This window comes from Poecilia mexicana, unplaced genomic scaffold, assembly GCF_051168715.1.
Source record: "Poecilia mexicana isolate PSO_F unplaced genomic scaffold, ASM5116871v1 scaffold_15, whole genome shotgun sequence".
In the NCBI taxonomy this organism is placed as follows: Eukaryota; Metazoa; Chordata; class Actinopteri; order Cyprinodontiformes; family Poeciliidae; genus Poecilia; species Poecilia mexicana.
This window is the reverse complement of record NW_028263384.1, coordinates 18148522-18162052: the sequence shown is the minus strand read 5'-3', so window position 1 is coordinate 18162052 and position 13531 is coordinate 18148522. Positions and strand designations below refer to the sequence as shown.

Below are 13531 nucleotides of genomic sequence, written 5' to 3'. Positions count from 1 at the left end.
AATGATAATTTGAAGAGCCTTGCAGCACGGCAAAATCATGAAAATGAATAGAATTAAGGAGCACCAGGTGGCTCAGTGGAGGAGCATGTGCACCATATGCAGAGGCTACAGTCTCAACAGGCTGGCCCAGCTGCATGTTCTCTTCTTCGCTCTCTGCCCTGCTTCCTGACAAGCTGCTGATGAATAGACTAGTCAAAAAACTGGAAAAAAAACCCCAACAAAACAATAGAATTAATACCTTTAAGAGCATTCCTCTTTAGATAATGAATGTACTGCACGAGTTTCAGTTTTCAGATTGAATTACTTACATAAATTAACTTCTCAATGACACTCTATAGATAGAATATTCTAAAGGTATATGCTTTCCACTTGTCCCAGTGCACAGGTTTTTGTTATAATTTATAAAAATCTTCATATTAAACTGATAAGTAAACAAACAAAACCCCCACACAACCTGAGCTGGTGCATATTATTCTCTCTCTACTCAGCAGAGCTGAAGTTCCTGCAGCCTGGGAAGATTTATTTCACCCATCCTGTTTTTGAGTCTGGATCTGCCATCTCGGGAACTATGTCAGGGTGGAAACAAGAGCTGAAGGAAGTCTCTCTAACCCTGCGTCTGAATGGGAGCTATGATTTACCATGCACAAAGGAAGTGAGCTGTCCCAACAGCTGACCAACTTCCCTCTTAGAGAACAGCTCTGTAAAAAAATAAAATAAAAAATGGGGAAAAGATGGTGGAGTGCTTATGAAAATATGCAGCCTGATTATTATGGGGTCACTCTGCTGCTAATTTACCAGAAATCTTTGTGAGGGTAATAACACAACTCAGGATGTGGGCCAGTGAGTGAATTCAGCATGCTCCAAACAAAGACTCTCTGTCTTTTTCCATAACACACCAGAACGTCTCATCTCGCCTGACTCGATTCACATGTTAAGACACAAAGCAATCAAACAAAGCAACGGAGGGAAGTAGCTGCAGGGGGATGTGATTTGTTTCACTTGTTTAAGCTTTGAGATATTTCTGTGTGTTTTCACGTGTTTGACACTTGATATGTCTGTGAAGAGCTTTTTTTTTTGATGAATGGAATGAGGTGCTCTGTTCTTATTGATTCCCTCTGCTGAGAGATTGCTGTTTTCAGCCGTACATGTTTCACACCTGCAGCTGAGTGAACAAAGAACCAAGAGGTTTGGGGTGCATTCTTTGGCCGAATAGCACTATTGATTTACAACCTGAACAAAAGGGGAACGTGCATCATTCATACCCTGATAAAAACCCAGAAGAAAACAAATCTTTTTCTTATCACCCAGCCCCACACAAATATGCTAATTTTATGATTTATGACTCTACGTTACGATCCCTAGACTACAATAGTAGCCACAATAGCATGAGCTACTATTAATCCATATTGTGGTGACACACAGGCCTGTGGTAGTGGTTGTGCAGGCTATCTTACATTTCTCTAATCACCATAATAACATGGGCTCCCCTCTCAGAGCTCCGTCTCCATGGTCACCGCTAACACATGACATACACACAATGAGGAGGCTTGAATGTGACTAACACACGTCTGCTCCTTCTTTTACACACTTCTGCATATTTCCTTTTTCCTCTGAATGAAGAAATCAGCTGATCTAATTTATGAGCTTATGAATAATGCATGCTTCAGTAACTGCATTCGTCCACCTTAACATCTGCTCTTCAATCAACGCTGGCTTAGCAAAAACAGGCAATCAGACTAGAAGCTACCACATGCTCGTTGAGAAACAAATGGTTTTTATTATGTTTTTTATTGCTTTTGCAGTTATATTTTAGACATTTTTGAAGGGCAAAAACAAGCAAATTTGTACATTTATTGCAAATGACAACAATCAGTATTTTAGCCATATGATCAGAGCAAAAGGAAAGAACAACACCATGCTCGTTTGGCCATTTTCCACTTTTGCACCAAGTCTGAATACATCATGCATGCTTCGCAGTTTGCAAAAAGGAGTATCACTTGTTCAGTCGGTGATCATAGGCGCAGTGTCTGAGGTGGTGTCTGGTTCAGACTCATTCATCTCCTCCATCTCCCTTTCCACAGGCTCCTCCCTCTCTCTGAACCAGATCACCTCTTTCCAACTCCTCCTCCTCCTTTCTGTGTGGGCAGGTGCTACTGTTTGTCCCTGCTCCAGCATGGCCTGGACGCTCTCTCCTCTCTCCTGTGGCTCGAAGCAGTGATCTGGGTCTGTGAGGGCCATTTCCCCTCCCTTTCTTCCCGTCACTGCTTGGAAGAACGAGGACGCGCTGTTGGAGCCAGATCTTTCTGTTACGCAGACAGTTGTTAGGCTTTGGTCACTGTTGCTCTCTGGTGGACTCTTGGGAGACTTGCTCTTTGCTTTCTTGCTTAGTATGAAGTTGAAAAAGGCTGTTACCAAAAGCATTGATCCTGCAGTCAAAAATTACACGCCTTTATTTATGGGTTCCCAACAGAATATTGGGTGCCTTGCAAAAGTGTTCACACCCCTAAACATTTTCCATATTTTGTCACATTACAACCACAAACCTTAATGTATTTTTTTGGTACAACATAAAGCTCAGAATTCCATAATAATGCAAAAAGACAAGTTTTCAAAAGGTTAGATGGAAGGAACAAAAGTACAGAGCAATCCTCAAAAAAAAAACCTGTTAGAAGCTGAAAGACATCTGAGACTGGGAAGGAGCTTCAGATTCCAGCAAGACAAAAAAATTAAACATTCACTGTGAAATTAGTTAGAACTGTGTTCATGTGACATAATGGCTCAACCTAATTCACTTTGTACAATTGAGAACGATAGGTAACAATTCCTGTACTTAGATGTGTTGGAATGTAACTTTTCCTAAAAGATCAGCAATGGGGCTAAATGCAAATGAATGCAACACCTTATTGAGATTTGAATAAAAAAATATAAAAAATATCATGTTTTTTAAATTTCCTTTCACATTTATACCTTAATTTGTCTAAACTATCAAGAGAAGATACTGTTGCTTGTGGTTGTAACAAAATGCGAAAAAGTTCAAGGAGTGTTGGGAACCTTTGCAAGGCACTTTTGTTTTCATGGTGAAAATAAATAACTCTTTTAAAAGTGTGCATATGTATCTTACTGCATCAGATTCAGGCATACCACACTTACTTAAATACAGAGCCGTCAGGTTTTAGTGCAAAAGTATTTACAGCTGCTCATGGTAATTTTTACCTGGGATGATTGCGTGCCAAACCAACACAGGGTGCAAGAAGCAGACCACTGACATGATGGAGTAGTAGAGGAATTTATGAAAGCCTCCAACACGAGCCATCTTCCCCCACAAGACAAACACTTGCCAGTTTGGAGGACAGCTGCAGATTAATAAAAGGGAAATCATAAGAACAGCAGCTGGAAAGTACAGTCTACAAGGAGTTTTACACACTGCATTTTTTCTTAAAAATCTGAGACAATTAGAACATGTAAAGAAAGACAAGTCTGCCCTCTTATGGACATTCAAGTTAGGTAATAAACTAGCATGTGTGCTCCAGGGATGCTTGGATGCTTTCAGCTGAGATTGTGTGAAGCGGTTTAGCAGACAGTATCTTACATGCAGTGAGAGTAAACAGCACCTACTTGGAGAATCAGTGTGACATTCTTATTTCTTATTGAGACGAATCCTAGTAACAAATTTTCTCAAACTAAAAGAATATAACCTTAAATGACACAAGCAGTTTGAGAAAATGTTATGTTAAATCAGCAGGCATTTGTATAAATTTCCACTGTTGCTTCTGCACTTGTTAACGTTGCTATATTTGCCACATCCAGTTAGATATGAGTAATTTGCAGCTGCATGGGAAATGCTAATGCATTCCAACACTGACCAGCCTTGTCTTGCAAGCAGATGGTCTAAATCCACAGCAACAACGGTCGTGGTTAAACTGAGAATGTGAAACTGGTCCTTTTGGGGGGAGATAAATGATAATTTGTAAGACGGATCATAAAAAGAACTGTTAGAGGTGAACTCAAAACAATAGAATTGAGGCATTTAGTTGGGGACAAAAATTTTAAAAACCCTCAATCAAAAGTGAGCAATATAAAAACACATAGTAAAACTGTGGTCACTTTAAGTGCTAGAAGGTTTATATTAGATTTTGTTACTGTGTGGTTTATGGTGCATTCACTTTGTCCTTAAAATTCACAATTTCAATGTTCAAAGCTGTTTAAACAAACAAACCACCACCCTTCAGTTGGGGTCTCAAAGTAACCAAGAGTTTAATTGAAAATGGCTGCTTTGCATGTAAAACACATTCAAGTTAACCAGTGTGAACTACATATTTGCGCTTCTGGTGGTTTTTATGTCACTAAATTAGAACCAAAATGGCCTAGAGCAGGGAACATGGTTGTTTAGTGTTTCACTTCTCTAAATGGAGGCAGATATGCTGTTATTAGCTGTTACTGTCAATATTACTCATTCATTCACACATTCATTTCTAAAACACTTTAATGTAGAAGGGAACCAAAGTGATGTAAAAAAAAAAACAAAAAAACAAGATGACAAGTTAGTGAATTCAAAAGGTTTTCCAGTTTGCTACTAGACTGTCACCTATCCAAAACCCGACTTATGGGACAAATTTAACTGGACATTACTCTATCGTTATGTATGTTCCTTACTCAAAAGTTCCAAACAAATATTTTTAGGGCAGCTGTGTACTTACGGCATACACATGGACAGTAGGGAATCCAGAAAATATGCCAACTCAAACATCATGATGCCGGCAGAGGATGTTCTGCAGAAAGGGAGAAGCATGTCAACATGTCAGTGATGCAACAATTTTTATGTGCTACAAACTGCATATAAATAGGTTGGTTTTGCATTTTTGCAGACACTTTTAAATTATATTTTGTGTGGAGATAGCTTATGTTGTGTAAAAACAAAATAAACTGTCTCTGTCTCAGGAGAGACGTTTTCCTCCAGTTTTGTGGGAGTTTGGCTTTGGTACAGAATAATATTAGGAGGAGGAGGAGGAAGACGGATCCCCTTCTGCACTCTGCACCTCCGCTTAACCTTTTAACTCCTTCCCATCTCTTTTGCAAGCCTGCATGTGTTATCATTATAAGACAAATAACCAAAAGTAACTTTTTTAAAAGCCCACAGACCACTTTTATTGTTCGATGTGCCATATATTGCAAAGAAGTGGTACAAAAGTAGAACACAATAAGGTTTTGTAGAAATGATCCAGCATGAAGCAGCTTAAAAATGTAAGAACTTACATCAGGTAGATGCCAAGGCTGTTGAATTCTCCCTGTTGGACTGTCTCCACTCCCACAGCGCACAACACTGAACAATAAAAGATTAAATGAGTTGCTTACTGTCGGAGTAATGAGCAGATTCTGTCCACCAGATGTCAGAGTAAGATCATTATTTGCCGGAGGTTCTGCTGGACTCCGATAAACACCTCAAACTAAGATAAATATGTTTAATATTTTCATAAGCGGATGTTGTTCTCTGTTTTGGGGCTTTATTACATATATTTCCCACACTGCTTTTCTGTGTTTCTTGCAGTCTTTCTTGAGGCTCTTTTGTTTTTCTTTTTACTTTGTGTACAAGTAGCATAACATAAAAACTAACCTAAACTTTGCCTTAAAGCCTACTTTTTAATTTCAACCCCCTCAAACAGAGCCAACTTAAAATCATCCATTAAGTTAAGTACCAGTAATTTTTGTAATTATTACCATTTATTCTCTCATTGTCACAAAACGTTGATAATAGCTTGCTCATGCTTGGAATTACCATCAAGCACTGGTGTCAACAAATTACTTCACAATGAGTCAACGACAAGTCCAGCGTCACAAAGCCAGTTTGCCCAATTTTCTAGAAAAGGAATGCTGCACCATGCCAAAAGTCTGTGCATTAAATTAGATTTGTGCTCTCATAACAACATCCAGATGTCTGAAATTCAAACCAGCTTGTACACAATCATGATCAGAAAAAAGTCTTGGAAAATTCGGTGGTCTGTAATCACACTGATTCAGAAAATCTTGATTTGTAAACATCAAGAGATGTTAGCTCCTCAGCAATGCTAACAATACCATCCATTTCGACACTCTTGCAAATAAGTTGTGGCAATGCTATCGGGAATCACACATTTCAAAATGAACTTTGGAAGAAAAGATAAATGAAGAGGAACATTGCTCTTGAATTGCCAAAGAGGTGAACTCATGTAAGAGCTCTAGAAAGTTTTATGAATAAAAACTTCTGTATAATTAATTTTGAAGTATAATAAGAAGAAAATACGTAACACCAAACACCAGCTCGTTCAAAAACAACATAAAAACGCCTAAATTTCTGTAAGAGTGTATACAGACTGACTTTGCAAACTGTTTTAAAATATATATATAAAAAAAAATGCAGATAAGGGTTCACTTGTAATCCTAACTGATCAAAACCCAGAGTGAAACTGAGTCTACTTAAATCATCTATTTATGCAGTGCATGTCTTATTTCTATTGAAAATATAAGCAAGAAAGACAAAGATAGCCTTGAATTAAAGTTGGAGCATAAACCTTCTAAAAAGCAGGAAAAGAAAGCCCAGAGAATAGGTGATAAATTCCTTCCTGGTTTAAAGGAGCGTTTACAAGCTGTGATACTTGCCAAAGGGGTTGTTTCTGAACACTGACCATGTCCAATGGCAACTAAGATTTTGTTCCAGACCTAACACTAATTAAAAAAGAACTGAAATACTACATGTTACTTTTTGTTGCTTTTAAAAATCAGGACCTCTAGCTTTTTTTTAGCTGCTTTTTTATAATAAAGAAAAAATGCTACTCGTGAATTTTCTACAGGCCACTTCACACACAACTCTAAATGGACATCCCGTAAATTTGATTACTGACTAAAACATCTTTGAAATGACTGTGAAGCCCTCGTTGTATAATAACCTGTATTTTCCCTGTGAGATAAGCTCGGCAACGCAACGATCGCTGCTTAACACATGGAAGCAATTTCTTTGGCTGGTGTACTCCAACATCCAGAGATGCAATCTTTGCGGGAGGGAAGCTGTGGGAATGTGACTTAAACGTGTTCTGGTAGTTTGGAGAGTGAGAGGGGAATTAACGCTGCATATAGCTCAGCTGGATATTAACATACATGCGCTCCCTGCATTAATGTCTGCAGCGAACACACACACAGAGGCCAAAGGGGTGACTCAGACATGGAGACGCGTGAACAGGCAGCCGCTCAGACAGAGGCACACGCACCATAAGCATGCATACATCTGTTTTTACACATAAAAAAAACACAAAAAAAAACAAAAAAACAATGCACACAACCCTGTTGTGGGCGTAAATGTACAACAACTTGTTCAGTTAAGCCCTATAACCCAGCTGGATATGAGACTTATAGCAGGTATGATGTGAGGCACATGTCTCCAAGTTAATGTTCATTGTCTGCAGCTGTCTGAATTTAAGAATAGGGGTTCCATGTTTGTCAAGGAGGAACCTGAGAGCTGCTCCTTCCACGTAGGTTCAATGTGCTGCGGGTAATCGGGTGTCTGAGGAAACCACAGGAGGAGGAACAATGATAGCTTGCCATCAAGTGTGCTTTTATGTGTGCTATATATCAACAGAGTGGTGTCCTTTGGGGTCAGGAATACAGTTGACCTTTGTTGAAGTACAATGTCTTGCAAAAATATGCTTACACCTTGAACTTTTCACATTGTCCTTGCATTGCAGCCACAAACGTCAACGTATTAAAGAATTTAATGTGATTTATAAACGTTAGAAAGTTGAAGAAGTCTTCTCGATGAATCAGATTTTCTACAAATCCAGAACAGGTTAATACTCAGCAGATTTAGGAATCTCAGCGCCTGCTGGATGGAGATCTGGTCAGGTGTTAACCTCTCAGAGCAGGAAGTTAGTTGGGAGGAGCTTAGCGCCTTGGATAATGATAGTTGCCTCTGGTGAGTTTTCTGTCAGGATTGCCCTGCATATACTCCACTTGATCTTCCAATAATCTACCCTCACTTGTGTTCCTTTTATTGCTTAAGAAAAGCATCATGATAACACAGTGTGGTTCCATCACCACGAGATGCGGTCAGAAGAGATATGCAGAGTTGGCGTTCCTCGACATTTAGCGTTTTGCCTTTAAACAGAAACATCTCGTCTGACCAGAGCACCTTGTGGCCGTCTTTCATCTTTTAGATGCTTTACTGTGAAACTCCTGGCTTCTTCTCCAAATAATGCTGTCCTTGTCTGACCTATTAACTGAGGTGGAACAACCATTTTTTCAACAGGTGGACAGTTGTGTAATAATGTTTCACTTTTTAGATTATAGTTTAAACATTGCTCTTTAAAAATATTGTTTCACAACCAAACTTTGAATTTGACTTCTTCACAACTGTATTGGTCTTCTGTGCTCTTTAGTCTTCAGTGAGGTGGTCAGTGCCAACGTTCTCCAGCAAACCTCTCAGATCTACACAGAAAAAACTGCATTTATATTGGGATTAAATTAGATGCAGGTGGACTCTATTTACTGAAAGGGTGACCTACATACAAATGCATGGCACAGTTTTTAGAAGTTTTTTCAGTGTTTTTAAAGCAATCTATTATTCTTCTCTGTCCTCTTCATAATTAGGCACTAATTTTTGTTCAAAACATAAAATCCAATTAAAATACATTAAGTACTATGACTGTAATGTTTCAAAAGTAGAAAGAAAATCTATTTGTATAAATAGTTTTGTAAAGCACTGTGAAATGTTTTTGTCTTTTTGGTGTTAGCAGCAGTTAAAACAAAAGCCCTGGTGTACTGCACGTTCTGAATTTTAATACCCTTTTCTTGCTGCCTTGGTCCCCCAAAAGTTCACAGGGATACATTGAATTGGTAAATAAATCCCTTACATTTTAACTGAATTCCTCTTTAGACATTTCTTTTTTGCAACACTTTTCAATAAGGCCCACAAGTCTTACCTGTTGCTGTAGAAACACCAAGGATCCTGCAAGCGCACTCCACCACAGTCCACCATACGCTCCCTGAGTTCCCCATCTTATTTTTAGTTTTTTTTTTTCTTTTTCTTTTTTTTTGTTTACAAATTCAGCCTCTATTTGTGCTCTCAGAGTCTCGTCTCTAAAGACGCATTCTACATGGACGGTTGACTGATAGTTGAGCGAACAGTTACAGCGAAAGTCGTGTAATCCATCAGTGTCGTGATGCGAAGCCCCCCGGAGAGGACAAGTTCACCTCGAGAAAGTTTGTGGCTCACTGCTCCTGTTGCTCCAGTAACTGCTAATCACTCTCACACAAGCAGCACGCGGAGCGCAAGTTTCACAAAGGCTTTCTGCTCTTGCACCAAGGTGAAACTGTCCAGCTCAGGGTCATTTGATCAGCCAGTCGCATTTTGCATTTAAGCTGGTTAAAAATTACCTCTAGAGAACTAATATGAAACTGCCCTACATGCACATATACAGTACAGCATTAACAACAACTCCAGTCAAGCCTTGAAAACTAAAAGAAATAAATGACCATAAGTCCTTTATTCCCCTTCTTCTCGAGTTATTTTAAAACATTTCCAAGCAGTATAATCTATCCATCTTAAAGGCATCCATCAGCGCCTGCAAGCCCACTGATTGCAGCTCTGTTTAGGCATGAGTGTGCTCTGACGGCATACAAACGATAACTTGCGTCAGCATACATGAAAGCAGTTTCTACAGTTCTGGAGATATCATAAACAAAATTCACTTTAGCACACCAGTGAAACCGTGTATTAGGAGTAGTATAATGGATGAGGGCTAAAGCAGCGCAGAAACAAACAGACCGCCTCTGACATATTCACACATGCATGAAAGTCAGAACAAATAACTGGCAGGCCTGAAACTTGGCGGAGGTGTGAGCTTGTTCAGGCACAGCAAAAGTCTTCTGAAACAAGAAAACAAAGTCACAAAGTTCACAAATGCAAACACACACGGATTCCTGGAACAGGCCAAAGTAAGCTAAATAAATCTCTCTAAATCTTCAACAAAGACGCTTTTGTGTTATTGTACCAGTTCCGCTTGTTTCTAGCTTAGGAATCAGGTTATTTGTGGTTTGCCACTGAGAAGGTGTGTGGCCAAGACTGCAGACAGGAAATATGAAAAAGGAAACTAATCCTGTAAGGGATTCTGAATAATATATACTCCTTCTTTTTCACCCGTTCCCTTACAGGCTTGATAAAACAGTCACATTTAATTTGCCATCTTAAATGACTGCAGTTAGATTTTAAGGTAATACTTGGTGAAGCAATGAGCACTTACAATACGTACACACAATCTGATTGGCCATTAGCCAAGCTGCTTGAAAAGCTGCTCAGTCAGTTGCACAAAAGAAAACAAAATTGTCTGAAGTGATTCACATATAGGATCATGACACTAAAATATGCAGCCTTTGCATTACAGATATGTTTAACTGGTCTTCATTGAAATATCTTGCAGTCTGTGGCATGTTTTAAGAAATGTTCTACAAACTTTTTTCACTTAAATACAGTTAAATGTGTTTAATGGACTGTTTATGTCTTCAAATGTACAACAGGCATCGTAGTTAAAAAAAAGGGTATAAAGAGCAGAATTTAATGTTGTAAAGTTGCTATAGTATGAGAACTTTTTATCAACACTCCTGATTCTGAACCTGTAAAACCATGTTTATCAATTCTGGTCCTCGGGGACTAGTGGCCTGCATAGTTTAGATATGTGATTTGAATCAGAACATCCTCTGCCTGACATCAAGTGCTACAGAAAAATGTTAATAAGACTCTTAAGGACAGAAAGAACCTCAAGTGGCTTCAGACCTGCATGTTGCAGACCAATTTCAAAATGTTGGTAAATTATATATATTCTAACAAAAACAAAACAAAAAGAAACAATTACCTCCATTTTTTAACTAAGTGACTTCGAAAGGCATACACTGGATTGTATATTGAGATTTTTGAGATTTTCCTTGTAAAATACTTTCAAACCCATCATTATCTTTGCTTCTAGCTTATACTTGCTGCTGTTTGTGGGTATGACTAATTAAATTCAAATAAAATGCAATGAAGCTTGTGGTCGGAGTCAAACAAAGTGTGGATACTTTTGGAAGTTACGATAAACAGATGGTGTCAAAAAAAAAATTAAAAAAATATTAATCTGTGAAGCAAATATGGTTCAGCTTCACTGTTGAAAGACATCTGATCTTTGAACAAGAGGAGACTGAACCACAAACTCTTCTTCTGTAGATGGTGTGCAGAAAATGATAGCATAAGACAGTAAAATTCTGAGGACATCTTGAATGAATCAAATGGATGTTTTGACTGTCGACTATTGTACGCTTAGAAAATAATAAACAAAGATGAGTCAAGAATGCGTACTGTCTAAGCCATGTCATGGTGTCTGCAGCTCTGAAAGGCAGATTGTTGTTGTAGTATTGTGCTTGGAATATTCATAGTGTGCATTTCTTTATACATTGTAAGAAGCAACATTGCTTTTCAATCATCCTTAAGTGCTATTTAGTCCCTGGCATTGCAGTATATCACTTCCTGAAACTAATCTGTTGCCTTTGATTGTGTGTTTATTGGCCAATTATTGGAGTATGCCTGAGGGAAGTTCTCTTGAAAAGTGTGCCAATTTTTATGAGACTGTAGTCGAATGCTACGGCTTAAATATGTTCCTTCGTTTCATTTCTGTGTAGCAGAATTGTAGATGAAATCACTGACCACCAGATCCTCTACATCCTCTTGGTTTCCTCCTACTCCCCGTTATCCTATAGTCCCCTGGTACTAGACATGAGATTAACCAGGCTTTGCTCCCTGAGACCTCTCTCTTGTTTTTCCCCGCTCAGTCACATTCAGCCTGGCGTGGGTGTCTGGTATGTGTCAGAACCAGTAAAAACAGCTCTAATCTTAATTACACCAGCAGCTTTGTTACCCTGCTCCAGTGATCTGACAAATCAATAAACAAGTCTTCTTTTTCGATGCAGAATGATCACAGCAGATTTCAGTGCCCTCCGCACTTTTTCCACATCTCTGGTAAATATGTGGCAAAAAACCCAAATTAAATAATCTTTTATCACAGTAGCTTATTCACACATTGTAAATTATCTGCTTCAGATCTATTTATTATTTTTTTATTTTAAATTTTTTGCAGATGGTCTCTCATTTTACTAAAGCATTCTCCAATACACACCAGAGAATAATGATGGATTTTGGGTAAGCTGGCCAGGAGCTCTTGCAACAAACATTCCCAGATCATGACACTTCCACTTCAGTTCTTTGCAGTCGGTATTGCGTTTTTTTCCTGGAATGCTGTCTAATGTCCAAATGATTCAGCTCTAGTGTCTTCTGTCCAACCAACATTGTTCCAGAAGTGCTGGTCTTTGTCTTAATGTTTTTTTCTTAGAGAGTAAATGTTTCCTGTTTGCATACTGTACGGACAAACATTAAACTGGTGCACTTTCCATCTGATTGTACTGACATGCATTTTCATTTCAACAATAAAAGGAATCCCATGAAAGTCCTGTATTGACATTTTGAGGGGATTTTTTCGTTTATCATCTTTCGCAATGTACTCAGGGTGGCCCTGCTTAGAAAACCTGCCCTGGCCATATGGGAAGTTGTTTCTGATGCTTGTCACTTGCAGACTACTTTCCAGACAGTGGGATGGGTGATGTTAAATCCCAGCACAATCCTCTTTTCAAAGGCCTCAGACAGCTCTAATCATCTCACCGTGGCGTGGAGTGTCACTTTAACAATCAAGAGCATACCAAACTGAATGTCTGAGGTTCAGACAGGGTAAACCTCGGTAAGTAATGGTATTGTAATCATGTGTGTCAGATGTGATACAGCTGTGTTCAATTTTAAGTATTTAGTTTGGAATGAAACTAGTTCTTCACAAGAAATTGTGTTTTGTTTTAAAAATTCCATTTGCAGGAAATATTATCAGTTTTTATATTTACATTAATGTATTGCACTAAATGTGCCTCAGATGTTTACATTTTCCATTAAGTAAGGAAAAGCACAGTAGCTTTCATGTGGTGTAAAAAAGAAATTTCACCTGACTGTGCTTTCCAGGTTGCCAGGTATCCTGCAGCAGCCAAGCCACAGTTCTACAAATACCAACGCAGGGAGTCACCTAGTGGTTGAGAAGTACTGGTACAGTTCAGCACAGAAATTGATGCTTACTGATCAGCAACAAATACAGGCATTTACAGGAAGGAATGTTTTCCTTCCCCCCTTTCTCAGATGCTTCTAATAAGAGCAACAAAGGGCAACTGCAGAGAGATGAAGAGCAGACATGGGAGGAGCAGGAAATCCGAGGTTGTGAAATAGAAACAAATCATACACAAAGATTTTGCAAAGACAGAAAAGATATGTCATGTCACTCTGCTCAGCATCTTACTGTAATCTCAAAATATATTCATCGTTATCGTGCGTTAAAATGCATTGGTTCAGCTCCTCACAGTTTTCAAGATGTCTGCAGAAAACTGCACAAGTAACGACTGGGTCACTAAAACAAAATGCAACTTCTTTGCATCATTAAGGTGTGGAAAG

At 38.7% G+C, this 13531-nt stretch overlaps 1 protein-coding gene across 1 annotated transcript; it reads right to left on the bottom strand.

Annotated features, from left to right (window-relative positions):
* Positions 1 to 1754: 1754 nt before the first annotated feature.
* tmem72 (transmembrane protein 72) lies at positions 1755 to 9726 on the bottom strand. The gene is made up of 5 exons (XM_014982536.2): positions 8946 to 9726; positions 5254 to 5320; positions 4698 to 4769; positions 3214 to 3353; positions 1755 to 2426 (listed from the first exon to the last, which is right to left on the bottom strand). The coding sequence occupies exons 1-5, from the start codon at positions 9019 to 9021 to the stop codon at positions 2002 to 2004; spliced, it is 780 nt and encodes a 259-aa protein (XP_014838022.1). The 5' UTR covers positions 9022 to 9726; the 3' UTR covers positions 1755 to 2001.
* Between the last annotated feature and the right edge of the window lie 3805 nt (positions 9727 to 13531).

Excerpts from the sequence above, each read along its gene's own strand:
- tmem72 (XM_014982536.2), bottom strand. The coding sequence starts at position 9,021 with ATGGGGAACTCAGGGAGCGTATGGTGGACTGTGGTGGAGTGCGCTTGC. Across the intron at positions 3,354-4,697 it reads CTACTGTCCATGTGTATGCC|CTGTCCTCCAAACTGGCAAG; the intron begins GTAAGTACACAG and ends ATTAATCTGCAG. Across the intron at positions 2,427-3,213 it reads TTGGCACGCAATCATCCCAG|GATCAATGCTTTTGGTAACA; the intron begins GTAAAAATTACC and ends TTTTGACTGCAG.